This window comes from Sus scrofa, chromosome 14 (genome assembly GCF_000003025.6).
Source record: "Sus scrofa isolate TJ Tabasco breed Duroc chromosome 14, Sscrofa11.1, whole genome shotgun sequence".
NCBI lineage: Eukaryota > Metazoa > Chordata > Mammalia > Artiodactyla > Suidae > Sus > Sus scrofa.
Window position 1 is genome coordinate 49,760,929 of NC_010456.5, and position 26,499 is coordinate 49,787,427.

A 26,499-nucleotide genomic window follows, 5' to 3' on the forward strand; every position below is an offset into this window, starting at 1 on the left:
ACTGGGGACAGGTAAAGTGCCACATGATAACCTGAGTAAAGAGAAATCCCATAACCCTTGATCCTAAGAGACAAAAGCACTGCCAGTGGCTCCCTTAGGGCTCAGCTGCTGTCAACTGTTTTTTGAGCACCCAGGTACTTCGTGGAGACCTGGCTCTCTTCTGAGCAACAGCTGACACAGGCACTGCCCCCTTCAGGTGTGACCCGGCCCCCCACTCCTGCCGCATCCCGGTCGTCCTGCCAGGGATGCAAAACACCACCCTGTACAGGACACAAAACACCTACCTGCAGAGCTCCTGCCCTTGGTCAGCAGCCACTGGTCCAGTTGCAGCTCCATGCAGGACAGGGACATCAGCATCATGTCCTGCAAGACAGTCACCAGGGTCAGCAACAGGGCACAGAGTAGGCAGGGGTGGGGCTGGGACGAACCTAAACTAAAGTTCACTCTGATGAGGGTATCATTCTTTTTCTACCTATGTTTCATTCCCTAAATGATCATCAGTGGCTACCTGCCACAATGTAAAAAGAGGCATGTGCATCACCACTGGGACAAGACTTGGGAGGAGCCAAGTGGCTCGTCCTTAGTCTTGAGGGACTGCCCTGCAGAGGAGGCAGCCTCTGCACCCACCTATAGCCCCCAACCCTGAAAGTGCCCGGGGTGGGCACGTTCTCAGGGCAGGGCACACGAGGAAGCAGCGGCCCAGTGGTAAGAAGGCACTGGCCTGGCCAAGTGGGCACAGCTGGGAAATGACCACCTAGTTTGGGGACTAAAGTCTTAACACCTCACACCGCTGCACACTGTCCCACGAGAGCAGGCCTGGTAGGCAGAGGCTGCCAGGAGGTGGTCCTCGAAGTGTCCCAACAGAGGTGCACGCCCAGGGGATGATGACTCACATGGCCCTATAGATCCTGGGCCCCTGTGGCTACTGCATAGCACTGCCTTCCTTCTCCAATGGGAGCAGAGGCCAAAGCACCCATGTTCTCTGGAGCAGGCATGAGTGCAGGGGCCTGGGCTTAGCCCCCACTGCTGGCAGCCCCACATTTCCCTAGGCAGCCCTCCCGACCTCTGCATCCAGCCATTGAAGCAATAGGTACTGGTCCCTGGACATAGCCTCTCCTTCACTCCCCTCCATCTCAAAAAGATTGCCACTCACCCCACAGCTCCCTCTGCAGTCACCCTGTCAGCTCTGCCTCCAGAGCCACCATCCCAGTGGTACCATCACCTCCCACCCAGGATCTTTCTAGGTGCAGGTCCACGACCTCCCACTGTGAAGGCCCCGGGCCCAGCCCACCTTGATGTGCTGGCTGCTGCAGTCTCTGAGCAGCGGGTTGGGTAGGCTGGCGCTGTGCCTCCTCCAGCTGTGGTAGATGCTGAGCACCACCTCCGCCAGCCCCGGCGGCCACCTCAGCAGGAACCTGTGGCCCATGCTCTTCAAGTAGCGCACTAGCAGCTCCAAGATGCCCCCATTGGTCAGGTTCTCCAGCAGGAAGGCGTGCACATCCTGCCTCTCTGCCAAGGGGAAGCAACCCCCACCTGAACCAAGGGCCCCTGTGCCAGGGCAGGCACCCTGCCCCCACAGAGGCATTGAGGTCAGACTGCCCCTTCCAACCCATTCTGGCTGCACAACTGGAGCAAAAGCCTCTGAAGCTCCAGGCCAAGGCAGGTGAGGAAGGGCTGAGCTCCTGGTGCGTCCTGTGCCCCATCTACACATGAAAGCCACACTCAGAGATGCCGACACGGATGAGCCCAGACATTTCAGCAGACCCTCCCCCAGAACAAGGCCTAAGTGGCTTGGGGAAAGCAGGAGAAGGAGTTCTTGACAACTGAGGCCTGTGGCACTGCCTACCAGACTCCATGAATGTGGCAGAATCAAAGGACAGCCTGTGAGGCCCGACACTCGGAAAGCTCTCCAGCTTGGCTTCTGACGGGACTTCGTAGTTGTTAAAGGGGTCATCCTCCTCCTCTGGGTCCAGCTTTCTCAACCTGCACGAAACACACCAGGCTTGCAAAGGCTACCTCCCCGCATATGAGAAAACCTGAGCCAGCAAAGGAGACACCATGAGAGGCAGGCCTGGGCCTCCATTGACCTGGCCTGGCCAGCACCCGCCCTCTTTCATCCGTCCACCAGCAGGTCATCACTAAGCAGCAAGCAGAGGCAGACCCTGTTCACAGGAAGCTTACCTTCCAGCAGGAGAGAAAACAAGCACACACCAAGAACCCCAATAGGGGCCAACCCCGCAGGGTGCAGGATAGAGGCCACCAGGAACCACCTGGATAGCAGAGTTAGGCGGGTCTCTCAGGTGATACTCATGCAAGAAAGCAGGATGGGGGACAGTGACAGAGGCCACCAGGCACTGCCTGGACAGCACAGTCAGGTGGGCCTCTCAGGTGACGCTCATGTGAGGAAGCAAGACAGGGACAGAGATAGAGGCCACCCAGCACCGCCTGGACAGCAGAGTGACACTTGTGAGAGGAAGCGGGAAGGGGACAGAGACAGGGGCTCCTGCGCAGCCCACAAATGCAGCGGGATGTGTAAAGGCCCCAGGGAGCCCAGGGAGTGAGGAGAAGGTGTTTGGGCACGGCAGGCCCTTCCAAGAGCCCCTCACAGCCAACACCCCTATGTAGACCCTCCCAGGACCCCATGTTGGCCGTCCTTGCGCCCCCCGCCCCAGATGGACAGGCAGGCATCTCTCAACCTCTTCGTGCAGTTCCCCACTTCGGGGACAGTGCTGAGCAGGCCACTGTGTTCCTCTGGCCTGACTGACCATTCCAGGAAACTGACATGGAAACCAACCATTGGATCAAAGTTTAAAAAGAAGGTAAACGCCATCCTTCGCCAAGGGGGTGGTTAGGGGCAAGGCCTGGTGGGGGCAGTGGGCAGAGGGGAGAAGGGGAAACGGTCACTCCCCCAGCTCCTGGTGGGCACCCCAGGAGGAGCCAGTTAGAAGACCCATGCCCTCCACTCACTGAGGACAGCACCATCTCTGAGCATGTCACTTTTTTTTTTTTTGGTCTTTTAGGGCCGCACCTGCGGCATATGGAGGTTCCCAGGCTAAGAATCAAATCAGACCTGTAGCCGCTGGCCTACGCCACAGCCACAATGCCAGATCCAAGCTGCATCTGCAACCTACACCACAGCTCATGGCAACGCCAGATCCTTAACCCACTGAGCGAGGCCAGAGATTGAACCCACGTCCCCATGAATGCTAGTCAGGTTCGTTAACCACTGAGTCACAACGGGAACTCCTACAGCACATCACTTTCACCACAGAAAAACAGAAAGGCAACAAGTTGGGAAAACTGGGAATCTTGCGCAAAACAGATTTACAATCCACCTAATGCTCCTGGCTCCTCTTTGTCCTCCAACTGGATGTATCACTACTGTCCTGAGCCAAAAAGCCAGCTGAGACTCCTGAGGAAGATGCTCACAGAACACATTTGGGCACCTACCGAACTCCATCCCACAACCATGAAGGACTGAAACACTATCAATTCACAAAGGGGACAGGAGAAGGAGCCCCAGCTGATCAGATGCCTGCCCTCAAATGTCAGAAGCCAGAAAGATGAGCAACCAGCAGAAACAGAGCTGCTGGCTGCATTCAGCTCAGGGTGCTAAGAGGTCCAGCCCTGGCACCATAAGCCCCAGAAAGGCTTAGGAATTGAGCATCTGTAGGAGGTGACAGGGCAAGGGCAGAAAGTCCGGGGCCTGGGAGGTGCCCTGGGGCGCAGCACCCAGCTCCAGGCAGCCTGGCCCAGCTCTTTGCAGGAGGCTCCTCTGAGCAACACAAGAGCCCAAAAAGCCCAGGGTGATTCTTCTTGGAACTCGGGGAACCCTGCTGAGCCTGTGGAAGCCAGGAGGCGCCTTCCCTAAAAGTAGCGGCCCAGCTTCCAGCCCGGGGAGGGACTAGTAAGTGCCCAAAAGTTGCGGCTCCCACCTTCAGGAAATTCAGAGGCAGGAGAGGCAAGAAAACCCAAGATCCCAATTCAAGCCCCGCCACCACCACCACCACTAGTGGCCGCCTGCACAGATCTTATGGGAAGATAGAGGGGAGGGGGCCATGGAATTAGAGGATTCACTGGCGGCAGAGGCAGGAGGTTTGTGTGTTTCCTCTTCCCAAACAGAAAAAGTGCACAGTACCTGGATGGTAAGAATTTCACCAGAAGCTCCTGGAAGTCCACCTTCTCTTCTTTTTTGCACTTGGTATTTCGGACACGCGCAGACCGCCGCTTTGCCGTCTCCCCACTCTCCTCAGAAATCTTCTTCCGCTTTACCCCTTTCTTGGATTTATCTCCCCCAGAAACATCACCTTCACAAAGAGTACAAGTGGAAATCTTACAAGAGGCAGGCTAGGAAGACAACACAAGGCGCATTGGTCCCCTTTTATAACCCTGCCTGCCGGGTTAATCTTTAGCTTCATGGATGTTCAAGAAGTCTCCCAACTCCTCTTCAACAAAGAGCCTGAGAAAAGTCCACTTCAAACTACTTAACTCTCACACCTTTCTTGAATTCAGAGCCCACGAGCCAGACCCCAAGATTACTTTTCATAGCTGCAGAATGGCAGGGTCTCAGAGTCAATCCTCCCAGCAGTGCCTCACCCACTGGCTGGCCGGGGATGAACCTGGGATGGGACTGAGCAAGTGGCAGTGACACAGACTCCACCCACTGCCCATGGCCCAGTGATACAATGTAGGCAAGATTGTGAGAATCCTAGAGAGCAGAGGGGTGTCACGTACCATTAGGTGAAAGGTTAGAAACAGTCACATAAACATTCATCCAGAAACTCCTTTAACTGCCAGGGGCTCTTTACTGGTGACACCAGAATCAAAGAAAGGCTTAGCAGCTCTTGCCTAAAACTTTTTTACCACTCTGATGATAATAAAAATCAATAAAACTATTCGAAAGTGTACTACCAGGTGTGGTGGTAACTTTGCCAAGTGCTTTTGTTTTTTTTAATGTTATCCAAATTTTTTTTTTTTTTTTTTTGGTCTTTTTGCCTTTTCTTGAGCCACTGCTGCAGCATGTGGAGATTCCCAGGCTAGCGGTCCAATCAGAGCTGTAGCCACTGGCCTATGCCAGAACCACAGCAACGCAGGATCCGAGCCACGTCAGCGACCTACACCACAGCTCACGGCAACGCCAGATCCTTAACCCACTGAGCAAGGCCAGGGATCAAACCCGCAACCTCATGGTTCCTAGTCGGATTCGTTAACCACTGCGCCATGACGGGAACTCCCTACTGAGTGTTTTTTAAGGCCAAAGGACTCATAAGAGCAGTGCAGAGCAGTGCTGGCAGCTGGGCGCTGGGGGCAAGTCAGCAACAGAGCAGGGCCAGCAGAGGGAGCTGCCTGCTCACAGGTCACAAGTGCATGACCTTTCCACCAGGACTTAGCAGCTGGGCCTCACCTAATGGGGTTCAAGGAGCTGCATCCATGAGGACCTCCTTTGGGGGGGTCCACTGCTGAAGCAGCTCCTGATGGGGGAGGCCCCAGGGTTTCTCCTCTGCAGGACTGTCTGCAGGACCCATCCCTCTGGAGCATCTGGGCACCCCACAATCATTCCTGCTCAGCACACAGGGTCTCCCCAGAAGCCAAGCCCAAATCCTGCTCACCTGCAGGGAGGCCCGTCTCCAACAGGCTGGGGCTGTGTAGCGGGAAGCTGGCTGTGGCTACTGGGGTGTAAGAAAGCACGGGCTCTGCCACAGTCGCCGCAGGGCTGGCACTGGCAGGGCTGGGCTGGGTTGCACTGACAGGTGCCACCCCCACGGAGGACAGCAGAGGCTGGCTGGGGTCCTGGTAGTCAGAGAGGTCAATCCTCTTGCCAAGGCTGGGCCGCGGGGGCTCACAGGTGCTGAGGTGGTTGTATGTGGCCAGCAGACTCTCCCCGAGGCACTTCCAGCTGCAAGGAGAGGGTTCCACAGTGGGTCAGCCCCTACCACAGGGCAGCCGGCCAGAGAGGGTGCCTGGTTTCACTGCCTGCCAAGATGGGGCACCCTCCCTCTCCCTGAGCAGAAGCCTGAGGCATCTCGGCCTTGGGCAACTTCAACTCAAGCAGACAGGCAGGAAAGCCACCAACTCACTCAGAAGCTCCTTCCCCATGGGGTCGAATACGGAAAACATTGGTGGCATTGCTCTGTTGTCACTAGTCTGGTCGGGAGTGGGGGAGGGGTGCAAGCACTAACAGGGATGTGCTCTAAAGGGGTTGAAGAGCTCCTGACAGCGCCACGTTACTTGTGTTGCATGCTCCGCTGTGCTAAGGTGTAGCGTGTTCTGTGCTATATGCCACCTGCTGTTTTGTGCTTTACACACTGGCCTGTTGTACATGTGTGCTATGCTGGGCTGTGGGACCATATGGGGGAGATGTGACATATCCATCCATTCTTGAATGGCCTCCCAGACCCCCAGACCGAAACCCAAATTCTTAGCTCATGCCCACTGTGCTAAGTACCCCTGGGATTGCCCCCAGAATGAGGCTGGCATCCAGTGAATACTATGGAAGGCATGAGGACTGTGCTTCAAAATCCAGGATCTAACCAAGTGGACATTCCTAAAGGGATTTCTTACTTTTCCTTCTCTGCTGTTAGTAAGGGTTGCATTTGGATGAGAAAGAATTTGCTCACAAACATAAATACACAGTTTCACTTACTCAGGGCTGGCTTATGCCTAGTAGACACTGAAAAAACCTGGGGTGGGGAGATAACCGTGGCCCATGGCCTATCTGTACAGCCCAAAGCTAAGAACAGTTTTCACACAAAGAATACACAAAAGATACGATACCTGCCCACAAGTCCTAAAGCCTTCCCCAAGTGGTCCTTTACAGGAAAGTTGCTCCCAGAGTTGCTTTCAGTGACCCCACCCCACTCTTAACCACCATGCAGAGCTTCCTGCAGCCAAACCATCTCCCTCTGCTTCTCTCCAGTCATGTCACCACAACTCCTTGGGGCATCCTCGGGCCTCTACTCCCTCAGGGTAACTGGGAGGCACCCAGGGACCCACCCCAACCCCCAATCCACACTCAGACTCCACTGACAAAGCAAGGGGAAGGGCACCCAATAAAGGCCCAGAGCAGCCACATTTCCTGACTGTCTGAGTGCCTGGGTGGGAAGCTATTCCTGGGAGACTCAGTGTGCAAGGACAGACAAGGAGCAGACAAGGTCAGAGCCAGGCCCTCCTGAGCACGTGCGAGTGCTGGCTCTGCTGGAGCCCCTCATGATTGACTTAATCATCCTGACACCCCTCCAGGACAGGGATGCTGCTCTCCCTTTCCTGGGGGGTGGAGGTAACGAGGGGCCAGGGAGGGAGCTGCAGGACCTTCCATGATGTGCCTCCAGCATGAGGTTCATTCACATTATAGGTGTGAGAGTCAATGTCAGAATGTTAGGACCAGAAACTGTAGGCCAGGTCTCACCAAGGTGCTAAATGACCCAACTCTGGGAGTGGCCCTTCCTGGGCTGTGCCAAGCCCACCTTCCTCTCCAGCTTGGACTCGAGAGCAGGAAGCCTGGACCTGGGATCAGCTCAGGTGCCGCCCCCGCACCATGTCCAGGGCTTAGCCAACATTGGTTTCCCTCCCCCTCAGGGTGGGGCAGATGAAAGGGGCTTAGACGGATGTGGGCAGGTGGCAGGGCCAGAAACAGCCAGGGCAGAAGGCTGCTTCCGGCAGCCACCCGCCAGCATGCACCCAGCTCCCCCATGCAGCAGCCCATATAAAGACCACCTACGTGAGGAAGGGGATGGGCTGCACCAGCTTCAGGTCTGGCTCCTTCTCACGTATGGTCAGCGCCTGCCGCCTCCTCCGCAGCCCCAGGGCCTCATCCACAATGGCCTGCGACTCAGCCGCACTCACGGACACGTCATGGATGGACATGTCACTGAAAGAGCACAAGACAGAGAAGAATAACCATGTCACGCTGGAGGCATAGTGGGAGTTTTACACAAAGGGATACAGTTAATACATTTCAATCTTATTAATTTTTCCTACAAATAAAATCACCACTTGATTCTGGGCTGGAAGGGGCAGTAATCAGCATTCTTAAATCCCTGCTTTTAGAACTTAGGGGAGGGGGGCAGACTCACCACTTTAGGAACATGCGGAGGGAATCCTTGCGGAGGCACGGCTGCTCCTCAAAGATCTTCTCCTTGAGAACCAGCCCCTTGCTGTAGCGGCAGTCCTTCTCCAGCGCCTTGCAGATGAAGTACAGACACGCTGTGGGGAGAGACCATGTGACTTCCAAGTTGCATTTGAAGCCCTGGCCTCACCAGCAACACAGAGACACATTCACACTCTGGGGTCCAAGAAATGAAAGGTAAACAACGAGAGGATTTCTGGAAACAAGAATACCCATGGGTAAGGGGCGAGCCCCCACACTTCCAGGGACATAGGCTGTGCAACTCTGTGGACCAGCATAGGCACCACACACAGCCCAGCAATTCCACCTGGAGGCACTGGAACCCTTGGAGGGCCCAGGGGAGTAGAACATCAGGAAGAGGCTCAGTGCCCTGCCAGGCCAGGAAAGGAGGCTCCCCACCCAAGCCGTGCCACATGTGGCTAGGACGGTGCAGGTGGAGCAGAAAAAGGCCGCTGGGTGGCCCGGGAAGAAGCCACCGGCATGTCACAGGGGGACTCGATTTGCACATATGAAAAGGCTCCTTCTCCTCTGCCCCACCTATTTCCAATTCTCCTTTTCTTTATCTTTTTTGAAACCGTCCTTCAAAAAAGGTTATTGCCGGAGTTCCCATCATGGCGCAGCGGAAGAGAATCTGACTAGGAACCATGAGGTTGCGGGTTCAATCCCTGGCCTCGCTCAGTGGGTTAAGGATCGGCATTGCCATGAGCTGTGGGGTAGGTTGCAGATGCAGCTCGGATCCTACATTGCTGTGACTGCGGTGTAGGTCAGCAGCTGTAGCTCCGATTAGACCCCTAGCATGGGAACCTCCATATGCCGTGGGTGCGACCCTAAAGAGCAAAAAAAAAAAAAAGGTATCACCTGCAGTTTAATTTAAGACACATTCATCAGTCCTGCTAAAGCAACAAGGAGGGCTCTCCAGTCAACAATCTGGAAAGCCCCTCTAGAGGTGGCATGAGTAACAGGCTAAACAAACAGGCAGAGAACAACAGGACGGTATGGCCACTGGAGGCCTGGGCACCAGGATGGCCCTGTGTCCTCCCAGCTCCCAAGTGAGGGCGCAAGTCAAGCCCTCACTTGTGACAAGCAGAGGAGGACGGAGCCGGGGAAAGGAAGAAGAGCCAGAGCAGAAGCAGGATACACATGGAGGCCAGGAGAGCCCTGGGCCACAAACTAAACTGCACACCAGGCAGCCCAGAGGTTTCTGCCTCACACAGGCAAGGACCTGGTTTGCTCTGAGACCATGAGGGGAGTGGGGAGAAAACCAGGGCAGGGGGTGCACTGAGCCTCTGGATGGGGCCAGTGAGCTGCAGCCAGGCTGAGAGCACCTGCTACAGAGGAAGGCCTGGGAAGTGCCAAGGGAACCAAAGGGGGACAGCAAGCAGACCCCAAGCACCCTACCTACGAAAGTGAGCGTATAAACTGCCACTGGGTACTCCTCTGGGGCTTCTGTGCCTATACCTCCTTAAGGGGTTCACAGATACAAGTACCTGCTTAGTCCCCAAACCCATCTTCTCACAGAGAGCTGCACTAGGTAGCAGAACACAGGCGGAGCACAGCAGGCTATGCACCTACAGGTGGCACCCCAACTCCAGGAAAGCACCCAAGAGACCAAATGTCTCGGAAGATGAAGGTGCCAGAGTCAAAACAGGCAACCAATAGCTGTCGCAGACGTTCATGTAAGGAAGTACATGAGAATGCCATGCAGCGGGACACCAGGGCCCAATGTGCAAGCACACGACAGTCACGTGTACAGGGGAACAGGACAGACAACACAGGTGCTCAGACAGCCCTTGGCCCAGGGGCCCACTTGCAGGAGGCTCTGGGCACACAGGAAGTCAGGGCCGCCTCAGGCAGTGAAGCTGAGAAGGGGCCACGGCAGCCTGCCTCTGGGCCCCGCAGACCCTCTCGTGCTGATATGCTTCACTGTATAAACTGGGCCTCAAAGTGTGTACCCGGCTATGCACGCTTGGCCTTGACTGCCCAGGTTTATAAAGCCGTGTGGATAGTAAGTAGGGCCCAGGCTCCTGGTCTTACTCTACTCTGCCCTGTTCTAGAAGAGGGAAGGAGAAGCCTCTGATAGTCAGCCTCCCAGATGCACCCTTCAAAGTGAGGACAGTGCTGGTGGCACTTCTGTGCCTGGACAGCCACCCCACCCTGGCCTCAAGGGCTGGCAGAGGATCTGACCCAGGAGGCCCAGAGCCCAGTCAGCGCCTGCCTGAGGATGGCCCGTGCAAGGGGCCGATGTGTTCCTTGCAGAGCAGAGGGCAAGGCAGGGCCAGCAAGAGGGGTGACTGCAAGGCAAACTGGGCCCCACCTGGCACAGATCTTTCCAGCAGCTCCAAAGGTGGAGCCACTAAAAGGAGGAAGTGAGCCCCGGGCATTAGGAGTGAGGCTGCCACTGTGAGACCATCTGTCAGCAAAGTACAGAAACAGGCACAGGATGGGACACTGCGGGGAAGGAAGGAGCGAAATGATGGAACACAGATCAGAGGACATGCTTCTTCCCAAGACATCCAAGACACTCACCACATCTCAACCGAGTAAGAAAGACAAGCAGATCACACAGGGAAGCACAAACACCTCCATCTTTCCTGCAAGCTAGGCAGAAAGCCCTCAGTACTAACTTGGCTTCCAGCTTTCCCAAGCGGCCCTCCTGCCTCAGTCCTTGGCCCACTCACTTGTATAATCGCTGAGGGTGTACAGGACAGTGATGAGGTTGTCCAGACAGGGCCAGTGGTCAGGATTGCACCGCAGCCCTTCCTCAAAAGCATGGCGAGCGAGGGGGACCCGGGTGAGCCTCAGGGCCACGTGTCCGATTTTATACCAGAGGTTGACGTCCGTGGAGTCCAGCATGACTGCCTGGAAGCAGCGTGAGCAGAGGCGCACACTCAGTCCCTTGCAGGGATCCATGGTGGCAGGAGGGCACAGCACTAGCCAGCCACCTAGACTATTCCAGGGTGACAGAGAGGTCACAAGGGCCAACTGATCTAACTCAGAGCTTTTCTTGATACATTTCTTGATACTCTGAACATCAGTATTCCTTACATATTCCATATGTTAAAAAAGTGAAAGAAGAGGTTCCCATCCTGGCCCAGCAGAAATGAATCTGACTAGGAACCATGAGGTTTCGAGTTCAATCCCTGGCCTCGCTTAGTGGGTTAAGGATATGGCATTGCCGTGAGCTGTGGTGTAGGTCACAGACATGGCTCGGATCTGGTGTTGCTGTGGCCGTGGTGTAGGCCAGCGGCTATAGCTCTAATTCGACCCCTAGCCTGGGAACCTCCATATGCCTCCGGTGCGGCCCTAAAAAGACAAAAAAAAAAGAGTGAAAGAAGTAGAATTAAAAGAAAATAGAGGAGCCTTCTGGAATCCTAGAAATATCACAGGTGGGAGACAGACCCCAGTTCACAACCCTGCTCCCACGCCGACCAGCAGTGTCATCTCCAGCTTCAGTCGCCTAATCCCTACAAGGACAATAAAGACGCCCCACTAGCAGGAGGCTGTGGGGATGAGCAGATGAATGGGGGCTGGCACCTCACAGGTGCCCATGCAGATAAGCTGAAGGATAGAAATAACAGAACACCACTGCGAATAGGTACTGGGTGCCAGGCATCAGGCCCCGTTCTCAGCACCCTCTTTACATCACTCCAACTACACCAGTCTAGACTTGGAGGCTCAGAGAAATTAAGCAATCACCCACGGTCACGTGCGCTCTGAGTGGCAGAAAAAGAACCCACACACAGCCCTCTCTGAACCCGCTGTTGTCACCTACTGATGGAGCCCCAGGCACCACAGTGGCCACACCCTTCAGCCAAAAAGTCCATAATCCCACCATTCCTCTAAAGGCTTCAAAAGACATTGCACTTCCATGCAGCACCCACCTCATGAAGAATTCACCTCCAGACAGCTCTCACCTCCAGGCAGCACCCACCTCCAGAGAGAACTCACCTCCAGGTAGAACTCCACTCCAGAAAAAACTCACCTCCAGGCAGCACTCACCTCCAGGTAGAACTCCATGGCTGTCTCCAGGTCCTCGCGCTGGGCTGCCAGCTGGGCCAGGTTCTTATACGTGGAATACTTCAGCATCAGCCCAGGGTGTTTCAACCCCTCTTTCTCATCACCAGATGAAACTGCCTATGAGCAAAACAAAGGAGCAAAGTGATACAGAGGCCCTGAAGCCTCAGCAGACAGCAGGACACCTGGCTTCAGGACTGGCCTCTGCCACAGGCCTGTGGGCCAATCCAATGCCACCTTCCACTGGAAAATGAAAGTGTGGCCCCAGGACCCCCTCCAGCTCCGAGCACACAGAGAAAAAAGGTCAGACCCCCACAAGGCAGTTTGTAGGCGTCCAGGTACCAAAACACATAGAAGGAACTTTCTCACCACACCCAAGGACGCCAGCTTGGATGGTGACATTTACAGCATAAAGCCAGCTGGCCGCTCCTCCAAGCTACTCCCGGCACTCTGAAAAGGGGACAGGGCATGTGGAGGCTGCATGGAGGCAGTGGACCAGTGCCTGGGCAGCCAACATACACGTCCTACACACCCAGCAGCACAAGACAGGTCACTTTAACTAGAAAGTAGGTGTCCCTGGGAAAACAATCCCAACCCCAATTATTACAAGACAGAGCAAGCTGAAGAGCAGAGCCTACCAACATGCTGTGTGTAAACCATGACCGCGCTAGGAAAACCTTATGACTTCTAAGAACCCTTGATTGAGCTGTGCTAACCATGGAAAAAAGACTAACCATTTTGGCAGAAACCCTCAATGGCACAAAGAGGTCCTTCCAGGGGTGGGTCACAGGCCCACCTGGTCCAGGGCAGGTCACTTATGCAGGGCTCTGGAGAAAGCCCAGGCAGAACCCACACAGCACAGCCTCGTCCATCACCCTCTACTATCTTGGGTCTCACACTGCCTACATGAACGGCCGACCAGGGAGGGCTTGCCCCAGCTGCCTTGGCCCTCCAAGCCCAGAACTCTTCAAAAACTGGCACGAACATTTTTACAGAGACTAGACAGTGGCACGTCCACATAGCAGTGGAAGCTCTGGTGACCGACCTCCGTGATGGGGACAGACACTCACAGGGACCAGAGGCTCACTGGCCCCCATGAGCCCCTTCAGCACGTCCAGCTCACATGGCCAAATTACACACTTCTTGAGAGCCAGCGTGTTCCAGGCCTGTTTATGCCAAGTGTTTGTGAGACCGTAACTGTGGAATTTAGTTTAAGTACACCTGTGCCAGATGAGTGTGAAAAGAAACTTGCTTGTATAGTTTCTGTACTTTCCAGTTGTTTACAATGAGTGCAGGAGGAAGAAGCTAAAGAATCTTTTTTTTTTTCTTTTAGCTTTTTAGGGTCATCCCTGCGGCACATGGAAGTTCCCAGGCTAGGGGTCAAATCGGAGCTACAGCTGCCAGCCTACGCCACAGCCACAGCAATGCCAGATCCTTAACCTACTGAGAGGGGCCAGGGATCGAAACCACGTCCTCATGGATACTAGTTAGGTTCGTTACTTCTGAGCCACAGAGGGAGTTCCTAAAGTACTCTTTTTAAGGCTGAAAGTGATAGAGAGACGGCCACAGCTGGGAGCAGGAGGCTGACAAACAGCCAGTGCTAGGCCCACCGGCATCAGCTCTGTGCTTCAACCACCAACTCAGTGCGGTGCTTACCCACTCATCCCTCCCGTGGCCTACGAGGGAAGAGCCGCTCCTGAACTGTGCCCAGCACTGGTACCAGCAGTGCCTGGTATGTGTGGCATAAAGTCACTGCCCCTCACTAGGCTACTCATGGCGGGGGAGGGGGGGAGTGTCACAATGCCCATGGCCTGAATTCCCAGGCACTAAACAGCAGCAAGAATTCCGACAAGCCCTATGGTTAGGTGTAAAGAGACACTGAGGGTGAGAAGAGACAGCTTCTGTGGACAGGGAGGACTTGGCATTCCAGGGCGGCAGAAACCAGCCGGGTACCGTGGAGGCATCTACTTCCTTACTGCACATCGCCTGAGTTTGGCGCCAGAGTGCTTGAAAACAAATCTTTCCTCCTAATGAAACACACATCTTCCTACTCAATTTCAGGTCCCAGCCCATTCCCACACCTCCTAGTGACACATCCATGATCTGCCACCACAGTGAGGCCCTGACACTGGGTGCATGTCCTGCCTGCCCACCCCTCCTGCCACATCTGCATGGCTCCATGTTGCTCTCCCAGCCCTTGCTCTACTGATGCCTGTCAAAGCCCACCATGCATCTACAAGGCTCCCGGCTGCCAAGCTGCACTAGCTGAGTGGCTCTGAGCTATCGACACTCCCAGGCCTCAGCTCACACAATCATGAACTGGGAACGATGCACCCCCTCCTGGCAGTGATTGTGAGGATCAAGAAGGAACAGCAACCAGCACCTACAGTGCCCTCACTCTGAGCCAAGAACCAGCCATATGCTTCTCCAGATTTGCCAGCCACTCACAGCAAGCCCACGAGGTGGCCACGCTGCCGGTAGGGAAGCTGAGAGGCCACTAGCTCAGCCCAGAAGTGGGAGAGGACCTCACCTCTCGCAACAGGCGCGCCTCCAGGAGCTCATGGTAGGCTTTGGCAGACTCCTCAAAGCGGTCGTGTTTCTGCAGATCCAAGGCCTTGTGGTACAAGGCAAAAGCCTCTGCTTCCTGCAATCCAAGACAGGAGACACTGTCATGCACACAGGTTTGTCTTTTTAAGCCAACAACAGGGGGCTGGGGAGAGCTTCAGTCATAGCCATGCCACCAGTCACCTGTACACCCTGTTGTGACCACAGCCTTCCAGGAGCTCATCACTGGGAGGAGAGCCCCTCAGGAGCCCCCCAAGGAACCTTGGGCCACACAGGCTCAACTGAGTCTAGGCAACAGCAAAACCAGGCTGAGGGTGTGCTGATGCTTCCTGGGTAACGTGAGGCACGCAGCCACACCAGCCAGGGGTCCCGGAGAGGCCCAGACGGCAGGGATGTCTCCACTGCTTTCCACCCGCCACTCTGCCCGACAGCCCATCACTAGCAGGGAGGCCAAGCCCACTGACACGACTTGGAGAGCAGGACTGCCAACTAGCAGATGTCTGAGAGGGCTCCAAGCTGTCCCGGTTTCTCCTGGGAAGGTGTATGTTTACTCCAGAGAAAACAGAGACAAGAGCAAGCCCTCGTTATACTTGAAGATGTGGGTGGAGTGTGGACAGGAGGAAGGCAGGCAGGCTGGAATGGACTCGGTGCCAGGCCTTGTGGTAGAGAGGACAGAGCAGGAATCTGGAACACACAAGTTCAATCTGGCCCAAAGACTGTCAGCCAGACCCAGGCCAGGCTCCCTCTAGGGCCTCCTCCCCTGGAAAACAGGGGCTTGCACCAGGAAACCCGAGGCAGTAATGTGATCCCGCCCCCAGGGTGTGCCAACCACCATGGCCTGCGCGGAGAACAGGCTGCACAGAAAGCTGGCCCTGCTGACAAGGGCCTACACATGCTCACAGAAGAAATAGCGCCACCATCTCAAGGGGGCCATCCTAAGTGGAGAGGATGAACATGATGTGGAGAGCCGGCCATCTTTCAAATGGGGTTTTCCTCTAACATCCCATTAAGGAGATGTGGGAATGCACTTAAAGTCAGGAGCCACCTAAAGAAATGAGAATCAAGACCCGCCTGCAGAGGAAGATCCTGGATTACACACCTGTGCCTCCTTTGTCTGGGTCTTGTGGCTTTTAAAGCTTCCTTCATGATCATCCTCAACTGTGGAGCTGGCATTCAAGGCTGCAATTCGAATCTAGAAGCAGAAGTTGAGGGAAGGTTTGCTCGTCACTCGGCTTGTCAGTAACCCACAATGAACACAGCTCTACATGACACGTTCTGCCTCAAACAGCCATGGCCTCCTCAGAAGGTGGGGACTGAACAACAGAGAATCAGCCAGGATAAGAAAGAGGACCAGAATATTCTAAAGGGGCCAGGCCAAGCTGCTCAGGGACGAGTCCACTCCAACATGGCAAAGCAGATTTCGACACAACAGGTAACTCTGTGCCTTCAAAGCAACTGTGATGAGGCCCTGTAAACCATGTTCACAGGGGCCAGGCACCCACACCCTCAAGTGTGCCAAGAGCCGCCAGGAGGAAGGTTGCCCATCCCAACAGCCCTCATGGTCCCCCCAAGAAAAGGCCCCCCGGAGTGAGTGGAGCACCAGCACGCACCATGCTCAGAGGCCTCAGCACCACTGCCCATCACTGGCGGCCACACCCATCACAGGCTCCTGCAGAGGAAACAGGACAGGCTGAGAGAGGGCCCACAGGAGCTGGCTCCGGCACACTGGAGCAGGAGCCTCGGGGTGGCTGGCTATGTGGTCTGTCACCCAGGGAGTCCCTCGGCCAAAGCCCTTGCCCTCGCCAGATAAGGCACCTGATGCACAAGAGGAAGGCCTGCGCCTGCCCCCAAGCTCACTGTTCACCAGAGGTAAGAGATCTGGAAACAATACTTTGGCAAAGGTGAATGAAACAAAGAGAAATACAGGCAACATGGAAAGGTAGAGAACAAGTCATTGGAAGGGGTGGATTAAGGCCTTCATGAAGCCCCAAGGGACAAACCTAGGCAGGAGCAGGTAAGCAGAGGCAGGAACTGGAAAGCCAGGGGGCAGAACGTGGAGACAGGAGGGCGCCCTGCCAGGGAATTGGAGCTTTATTCTGCAGGCAATAGGGAGCCACTAGAGTTTTCCAAAAAACAAAACCTAAGAAATACTAAGGGAAAAAAAATTAAAGGTAGGGAGACCAGTGGGAAACCTGCAAAAAATGACAGGATTGGTAAGGATGTGGAGACATCAGAACCTGCCACTGCTGCTGGGAATGAAACCTGGTGCAGCTGCTGTGGAAATGGTCTGGCAACTGCTCAGGATGGCGAACACAGAAATGCTATTCCTAGGCATTCACCCAAGAAAAATGGGAACATGTCCACACCAACACTTGTCCACGAATGTTCATGGCAGCATTATTCATGACGGAAAAAAATTAAGTGGAGACAACCCAAATGTGTGTCAACTGATAAAGAGATAAAGAAACTGCAGCCTGTCCATACAATGGATTCTCATTCAGTCATAAAACAGACTGAAGTAGTGACACTTGCTACTTGCTACATGGTGGATGAACCTTGAAAACACACTACATGAAAGAAGCCACAAAGGCCACATATTATCTGACTCCATTTAAATGATACATCCAGAACAGACGAATCCACAGAAACAGAAAGCAGACAGCAGGCTGGGCAGGGGGGTAGATGGGCAGGGGCCACTGATAGAGTCAAGGTTTCTCTCCAGTGTGAAGAGAACGCCCTGCAATTGATTGTGGTGACGGATCCACAACTGTGTGGCTACACTAAACTCAATGAACTGTGCAGCACCTTACAGAGCTGAGCCGTCCGGTCTGTGACTCAGGTGCTACTAGTAAAAAAGAGACTCCAGAAGGCTGGCTGGGACAGTGGTAGTGGGGACAGAGGGCACACATCCCAGGGGGCAACTACAGAACTGGGCCCCTGGGAGGCTGGAGGGGCAGCAAGGGTTCCAGATAACACCAGGGTTCTGACCTGAGGGGCAGCACCCCTTAACCAGCCAGGGAAGGCAGAAAGGAGCCAGAAAAAGTCCCGGGTGGAAAGCTGGCAGAAGGCCCTGGCAGGGCCCAGCAGGCACTGGGAAGGAGCCTTGGAGACAGACTGAACCCGTGCTCCCCTGGTATAAACTAAAGTGACTAGCACTACTGGCAACAGAGATCACAGCAAGGCTTCCACGTGGGGCTCTGGGCTCTCATAGGCTTCCACAAGGAAGACAGGAGAGTCCTTTTCACAGACAAAAAAGACTCAAACCTCCACTAGGCTGACTGCTACTTTATCTCCCAGGTTCCACATTTAGAAAAAAAGAATGCTGCTGATTAACTCTGGAAACTGCTGCTTCACCATCAACCATGCTATGATGGACACCGTGACCACCATTCGATCTGGAGAGAAAAAAACCAGAGAAAAGTAGAAACTATGGCACTAAAACCCTGTAGCCAGACTATTATGTAAAACACTCTCAGGGAGTTCCCACCATGACACAGTGGGTTAAGAATCCAACTGCAGCCACTCAAGTCACTGGGAACATGCGGGTTCAACCCCCAGCCCAGCACAGTGAGTTAAAGGATTCGGCATTGCCACAGGTGTGGTTTAGTTCGCAGCTGTGGCTCTGATTCAATCCCTGGCCCAAGAACTTCCAATTGCCAGGGGTGCAGCCATAAATAAATAAATTAAATTAAATTAAACACACTCAGGAGTTCCTGCTGTGGCACAGTGGGTTAAGGATCAGGCATTGTCATAGCTGCAGTGTAGGTCGCAGCTGCTCTGTAGGTCACAGATGCAGCCTGAATTTGAACCCTGGCCTGGGAAGTTCCACATGCTGCAAACATGGTCAAAAAAGAAAACACACACACACATACACACAGAAAATAACAAGCGTTGGTGAGGATGTGGAGAAATTGGAATCCTCGAGCATTGCTGGTAGGAATGTAAAATGGGGCAGTCACTGTGGAAAATAGTACAGAGTTTCCTTTAAAAAAATTAAACGTAAAGTTACCATATGACCCAGCAATTCCACCTCTGGGCAGATAAATACCCAAAGAATTGAAAGCAGATATTATACATATATCAGCATCATTCATAGTAATAGCTCACTACAGCATTAGTCACAATAGTCAAAAGGTGGAAGCAACCCAAGGGTCCACTGATGGACAAACCGATACACAAAATGTACTTTATTGATACAACGTTATATGATTCAGCCTTAGAGAGGAAGGAAATTCTGACCCAGGCTACAACACAGATGAACCTTGAGGACATGATGTTGGTGAAAGTCAGTCAGTCACAGAAGGACAAACGCTGTATGATTCCACTTACATGAGGCACCCAGCACAGGCATATTCACAGGGAGGGAAAGAAGAATGGGGATGTCCAGGCTCTAGTGGAGGGGCAATCAGAAGCTACCGCCTATGGGTAGAGTTTCTATTTGGGGTGATGAAAAATTTCCAGAAATAGCTAGTGGTGATAGTTACACAACATTGTACATTTTCATCAGTTTAAAATGGTAACATTTTTATGTTTTACATATCTTGCCACATTTTTTAAATGTTACCAATTTAAACGAATCAAAACTACAATGAGGTACCAGCTCGCACCAGTCAGAATGGCCATGATTAATAAATAAGTCTACAAATAACAAATGCTGGAGAAGCTGTAGACAAAAGGGAACCCTCCTACACTGTTGGCAGGAATGTAAATTGGTACAACCACTATGGAAAATACAGAGGTTCTTCAGAAAACTAAATATAGAACCACCATATGATCCAGCAATCCAATTCCTGGGCATATATCCAGATAAAACTACAATTCACAAAAAGACACATGCACCTGCATGTTCACTGCAGCACTATTCACAATAACCAAGACATGGAAACAACCTAAATGCCCATCACAGATGAATGGATTAAGACAATGTGGTACATTAACACAACGGAGTACTTCTCAGCCATAAAAAAGAACAAGATAATGCCATTTGCAGCAACAAGGATGCAACTAGAGATTCTGATACTAAGTGAAGTAAGTCAGAAAGGGAAAGACAAATACCACATGATATCACTTACAGGTGGAATCTAAAATGTGGCACAAATGAACTTACCTACAGAATAGAAACAGACTCACAGACATAGAGAACAGACTTGTGGTTGCCAAGGGGAAGGAGAAAGGAGAAGAATGGACTGGGAGTTTGGGGTTAGTAGATGTAGAATATTACATTTAGAATGGATAAGCAATGATATCCTGCTGTATAGAACAGGAAACTATATCCAATCTCTTGTGACAAAACATGATGGAAAATAATATGAAAAAAAGAATGTACATACATATACATTATATGCTGTACAGTAGAAATTGACACAATATAAATCAAATATACTTTAATAAATTTTTTTTAATTTAAAAAAATAAAATAGAAGCTCCCAATGTGGTGCAACGGGATTGGCAGTCTCGGGAGTCACTGGACACAGGTTTGATGCCTGGCACAGTGGGTTAGGGATCCGGCATTGCTGCACCTGCAGCTTAGGTCTCAACTGTGGCTCCAATCCTTGGTTCAGGAGTTCCATATGCCATGGGGCAGCCTAAAAAAAAAGATGTTCAACATCATTAGACATGAGATATGCAAATTAACACCATGATGAGATACCACTACACCTATTAGCACAGCCAATTTCTTTTTCCTTTTTTCTTTTCTGACTTTTCTAGGGCCACACCCGTGGCATATGGAGGTTCCCAGGCTAGGGGTCGAAGTGGAGCTACAGCTGCCAGTCTATGCCAGAGCCACAGCAACGCCAGATCCAAGCCGCATCTGCGACCTACACCACAGCTCACGGCAACGCCAGATCCTTAACCCACTGAGCAAGGCCAGGGATGGAACCAGCAACCTTATGGTTCCTATTTGGATTCATTAACCACTGCACCACGATGGGAACTCCCAATTTCTTTTTTTCAATGATAATGCTAAGTTCCTGTCAGGACACAGAGCAATCAGAGCTCTCATACATTTCTAAGAGGAATGCAAAGTGGTACAGCCATGCTGTAAAACAATTTCTCATAATGTAAAACGTACATGTACCATTTAACACAGCAATCTCACGCCTACATATTTACCCTAGAAAAACTTCCACACGTCTGTTATGTAAAAGTCTATATCAGCTCCATTCAAATCACCGAAAACTGAAAACAACCCCAACACCCTTCAACATGTAAATGGATAAACTGGTATGACAGATAGGTACTGCTCAGCAGGACCCTACTGATACAATGCAATACAATCACCAATTAAAGAACAGTCAATACATTTTTCAATGTTCATGAATCTCAAAGTCATTATGCTAAGAAGCCAGTCTCAGAAGGCTGCCTATTGTATAATTCTATCTGTATGCCATTCTGAAAAGACAAAACAAACACATTAGTGGTAGTCAGGGGTAAGGGAAGTGTGTCAGGACTTTGAGGGTGACAGGACAGTTCTGCATCCTGTTTGTGGTGATGGTTACACAAATCTATGCATGTGTTAAAAGTCATAGAGCTGTACACCCCTGAAAAGCTCAAATATTTTAACTTACTGAATTAAATTTAAGAAATATAAAACATTTTACTAAATAAATACAATTTTTAAGAGTGCAGGGGAGAGATTCAGATGTTAGACAAAGCATAATTCAAGCCTAAATGTTATTAAATGTGACCAAAGGCACAATTCACATTGATGATATAATACTTAAGAATATACACCAAATAACACAGCAACCATTTTTTTCTTTTTTTGCTTTTTAGGGCTGCACCTGTCGCATATGGAAGTTCTCACACTGGAGTAAAATCAGAGCTGCAGCTACTAGGCTACACCACAGCCACAGCAACACCGGATCCTTAACCCACTGATCAAGGCCAGGGATGGAACCCATATCCTTATGGATACCAGTCGGGTAACTAAGAGCCACAGCAGGAACTCCACACAGCAACCAATCTTAAGGAACAAAAGCCACAGGAGATGCTATTAGATAGAAACTCACCCCTCTCCTTACAAGACAGATCCAGTGGAGAAGAAATAAGTAAGGAGACGGAAGATCTAAACAAAACAAATAGAGGAGAATTGTATAGATGTTACCAAACTCTACCCCCGACAACAAAGACCACCCACTCTCCTCCAGGGCCACAGCACATTCACAGGAAATGATCCTACATGAGGTCACCAAGAGAATATCTTCTATAAAGTACAAATATTAAAAACAACACTCTCTCCCAAAGCAACAGAAATAAAAGAAAAAATAAACCAATGGGACCTAATCAAATTAACAAGCTTTTGCACAGCAAAGGAAACCATAAAAAAACCCAAAACGACAACTTACAGAATGGGATAAAATAGTTTCAAATAATGCAACTAACAAGGGCTTAATCTCTAAAATATACAAACAACTCAGACAACTCAACAGCAAAAAAGCCAACAACCCAATGGAAAAATGGGTAAAAGACCTGAATAGACATTTTTACAAAGACGACACACAGATGGCCAACAAGCACATGAAAAAGTGCTCAACATCACTGATTATTAGAGAAATGCAAATCAAAACTACCAGGAGGTACCACCTCACACCAGTCAGGATGGCCACCATTAACAAGTCCACAAATAACATACGCTGGAGAAGGTGTGGAGAAAAGGGAACCCTCCTGCACTGTTGGTGGGAATGTAAGCTGGTACAGCCACTATGGAGAACAGTATGGAGGTACCTTAGAAAACTATACACAGAACTACCATATGACCCAGCAATCCCACTCTTGGGCATATATCCAGACAAAACTTGCCCTGAAAAAGACACATGCACCCACATGTTCATTACAGCACTATTCACAACAGCCAAGAAATGGAAACGACCTAAAAGTCCATTGACAGATGACTGCATTAAGATGTGGGGAGTTCCCGTCGTGGCACAGTGGTTAACGAATCCGACTAGGAACCATGAGGTTGCGGGTTCGATCCCTGCCCTTGCTCAGTGGGTCGGGGTTCCGGCGTTGCCGTGAGCTGTGGTGTAGGTCGCAGACGTGGCTCAGATCCCGCGCTGCTGTGGCTCTGGCATAGGCTGGTGTCAACAGCTCCGATTAGACCCCTAGCCTGGGAACCTCCATATGCCGCAGGAGCGGCGCAACAAATGGCAAAAAACAGAAAAAAAAAAAAAAAAAAAAAAAGAAGATGTGGTATATACACACAATGGAATACTACTCAGCCATAAAAAAGAACAAAATAATGCCATTTGCAGCAACATGGATAGAACTACAGATTTTCTTACTAAGTGAAGTAAGTCAGAAAGAGAAAGACAAATACTATATGATATCACTTATACCTGGAATCTAATATACAGCACAAATGAAATCTTTCTACAGAAAAGAAAATCATGGACATGGGGAACAGACTTGTGGTTGCCAGGGGGAGGGGGAGAGAGTGGGATGGATTGGGAATTTGGAGTTAACAAATGCAAACTATTGCCTTTGGAATGTATAAGTAATGAGATCCTGCACTGGGAACTGTAGCTAGTCACTTATGATGAAACATGATAATGTGAGAAAAAAGAATGTATACATGTATGTGTGACTGGGTCACCTTGCTATACAGTAGAAAACTGACTGAACACTGTAAACCAGCTATAATGCAAAAAAATATAAAAATCATTATAAGATTAAAAAATAAAAACGACACTCCCTAATAACTTAAAACTAGGTAAGTGACAACCACCCCACCAGTAGCAGAGGAAGAAAAGTCCTTATGTCTAAAAATGTAGGAACCGGAGTTTCCTTCATGGCTCAGCAGTTAACAAACATGACCTGCATCCATGAAGACGAAAGTTCAATCCATGGCCTCGCTCAGTGGGTTAAGGATCCGGCGTTGTGGTGAGCTGTGGTGTAGGTCACAGACGTGGCTCAGATCTCCTCTTGCTATGACTGTGGTGTAGGCCAGCAGCTGCAGCTCCAATTCAACCCCTAGCCTGGGAACCTCCATATGCTGCAAGTGCAGACCTAAAAAGCAAAAAATAAAAATAAAAATAAATAAATTTTAAAAATATAAAAATAAAAATGTAAAAACCTCATATTAAACAACTTCCAGGGAAAAGGAAATGCAACTAAAATTCTAGACATTTAAAGAAATACAAACAATGAAAACACGTCACATACGTAAAAACACAGTGTACTCATCCGTGGGCGGAGGGAGAGGGGGCAATAGAAAGGATTATCTCCATAGAAAAGAAAGCCTATGACAAAATTCAACACCTATTCATGATATTAAAAAAAAAAAAAAAAAAGGCACCTCAAGAAAACCAGAATTTTCTGTATTCTATATATATATATATTTTTTTTTTTTGGCCAAACCAAGCCACAGCAGTGACAACACCAGATCCCCTAACCTGCTGTGCCACCAGGGAACTCCTGGAATTTTCTTAACAATGTTAAAACACACATACCTTAGTCTAAAGCCAAAATTTATTAAATGAAGTAACACCAGAAGGACTTCCTTTAATACCAGCAATAAAGGATGCCCACTGAAATGCCATTTCTCACCTAACACACTGGCAAAAACTAAAGCACAAAGGCACACTCTTGGTGGTAAGGTTGTGGGGAAACAGGCACTACTCTCAAACACCTTTGGTGGGAATGCAAATTGGTACAAGCCCCCCACAAAAAAAACAAACAAACTAGTATAGCCCCTCTGGAAAAGAGTATGATAACAGGCAACAAAATCACCAATGCACTTACCTTTCAAGCCAGCAATCCTAGGAATCTACCCTGAAGATGCATCTCCAACCATGTAAAAATACATATGCACAGGGTTCCAGCACTGTTTGCCATTGCAAGATCTTGAAAACCACCTAAATGGCCACAGATAGTCCAGGATATGAATAAATAAACTATGGCACCTCCATACAATGAAGTAACATTGCAGCTGCAAAATCCATGAGGGAATGTTCACAGCTACATTATTCATAATAACCAAAGAGAAGAAACAACCCAAATGGCCATCAACTAATTTCTGGATAAACAAAATGTGGTCCAGCCATACAATGGAATATCAATCAGCCATAAAATGGAATGAACTAATGAAAACACAGATGAACCACAAAAACATGATGCTGGGAGTTCCCACTGTGGCTCAGCAGGCTAAGAACCCAACGTAGTGTCCAAGAGGATGCAGGTTGGATCCCTGGCCTCAGTCAGCAGGTTAAAGATCTGGCATTGCCATGAGTTGCGGTCTAAATAGAAGACTCAGCTCAGATCTGCATTGCTGTGGCGTAGGCCGGCAGCTGAAGCTCTGATTCAACCCCTAGCCTGGGAACTTCCATATGCTGCCGGTTGGGCCCTAAAAAAGCAAAACAAACAAACAAACAAACGAAAAACTCAGCAAGGCCAAAAAGTTTAGAAGTTTAGTAAAGACTAAGTAACTGGTGGAGTGCTGTGGATGCTCCAGTTCTATCCCCAGCGGGGCGCAGTGGGTTAAAGGATCCCCCTTTGCTACAGCTGTGGCACAGGTCAAAGCTGTGGCTGTGATGCAACCCCTGGCCTGGGGAACTTCCATTATGCCACAGGTGGGACCATAAAATTTTAAAAAACCAAAAAGGCACATTCAGGACTTAAACCTCATGAGTTTCCAAAATCTTTATGGTACAGTTTTCATGGCCCTCAGAACACATGACAACAGCACACCCTGAGCACCTCACCCAGATCCAGTGATAAGGGGTGATGTTTCTTAGCAGGCTCTGGCCTGGGAATGGGGAAGCCTGGGCCGTGTGACTGACATGGCATCAGATGCCGGTCTCTAGGTCATTTCCCTCCACTGTATGAGGCTTTGGGCTAGACTTGGGATCCACAAGCTACCAAGCCCACAGTTTCTGTACAGCTCAAGAGCAAAGAATGGCTTTTTCTTTTTCTTTTTTTTTTAATGGCCATACCCATGGCATATGGAAGCTCCCAGGCCAGGGATTGAATCTGAGCCACAGCTGCAACCTACCTACCCTGCAGCTGCCGCAAAGCTCGATCTTTTTAACCCACTGCTGGGGATTGAACCCCTGCCTCAGAAGCAACCCAAGACGCTAGGGTGGGCAGCACAACCCACAGTACAATGGCAAGAACTCCCACTTTTTACATTTTTAAATGGTTGAAAAGTTCATGACACATGAAAATTACTGACAACATAAAATTGCAACTTCAGTGTCCCTAAATGAAATTTTCTTGAAACAACTTTACGAACTGTCGTTGGCTGTGTCCACAATACAGCAACAGAGCTAAGAAAACTATGCCCCCTCCTCATTATAAGCACAATTACACTCATTATTGTCACAAGGAATAGTATCATATAAACTACTCTATTTAGAACCGAAGTTTGCTGACCCCTGAACCAGACGTCTCTGAGGACACATGGGTCCTAACCACGGTTATGTACCACACAGAAAGAACCCCAGCCGCTTGGTCCGCATACACAGTAGGCCCTTCACCAAGGGGTGAAGGAACCCCTAAAGCCGCCTGTGCAGACACCTGCCGACGTCAGAAAGCTCCACCTGGCCTCCTCCGGGACGGCAGTGGGTCCAGGCTTTTAGTCTGGAGTCGGCTAGCCTGCCGGGAAGCTGGGGACTTGGGACAAGCGGCCGCACCACCTCTCGGCCTCAGTCCCCATCCCGCGAGGGGCGCCCACCTGGTGCCCGCCGCGCAGCGCCGCCGCGAAGGTTAAGTGGAAGGACACGCAGCAAGGGTGGGTGCGGGGCCCTGTTCCGCGACCGCAGACGGGACGGCTGAGTTGTTGAGACCCCCACAGC

At 51.0% G+C, this 26,499-nt stretch overlaps 1 protein-coding gene across 18 annotated transcripts in view; it reads right to left on the minus strand.

Moving 5' to 3' along the window:
• CABIN1 (calcineurin binding protein 1) overlaps positions 1–26,499 on the minus strand; it is a 101,528-nt gene that overhangs the window by 74,733 nt on the left and 296 nt on the right. For 7 of the 18 annotated variants that reach the window (XM_013983138.2, XM_021074231.1, XM_021074233.1 and 4 more), the window contains exons 2-13: positions 16,315–16,373; positions 15,804–15,896; positions 14,670–14,783; positions 12,125–12,259; positions 10,804–10,984; positions 8,073–8,202; positions 7,718–7,867; positions 5,610–5,896; positions 4,139–4,307; positions 1,847–1,983; positions 1,292–1,509; positions 285–363 (exon numbers count right to left, since the gene is read on the minus strand). In XM_013983138.2, the coding sequence (XP_013838592.1) occupies positions 285–363; positions 1,292–1,509; positions 1,847–1,983; positions 4,139–4,307; positions 5,610–5,896; positions 7,718–7,867; positions 8,073–8,202; positions 10,804–10,984; positions 12,125–12,259; positions 14,670–14,783; positions 15,804–15,896; positions 16,315–16,317 (1,696 nt within the window). In that variant the 5' untranslated portion in view covers positions 16,318–16,373. Of the gene's footprint in view, positions 1–284; positions 364–1,291; positions 1,510–1,846; positions 1,984–4,138; positions 4,308–5,609; positions 5,897–7,717; positions 7,868–8,072; positions 8,203–10,803; positions 10,985–12,073; positions 12,260–14,669; positions 14,784–15,803; positions 15,897–16,314; positions 16,380–17,968; positions 18,100–24,448; positions 24,562–26,499 lie in introns of those variants that run through there. The other 11 variants (XM_021074228.1, XM_021074229.1, XM_013983137.2 and 8 more) reach the window with 7 other exon arrangements.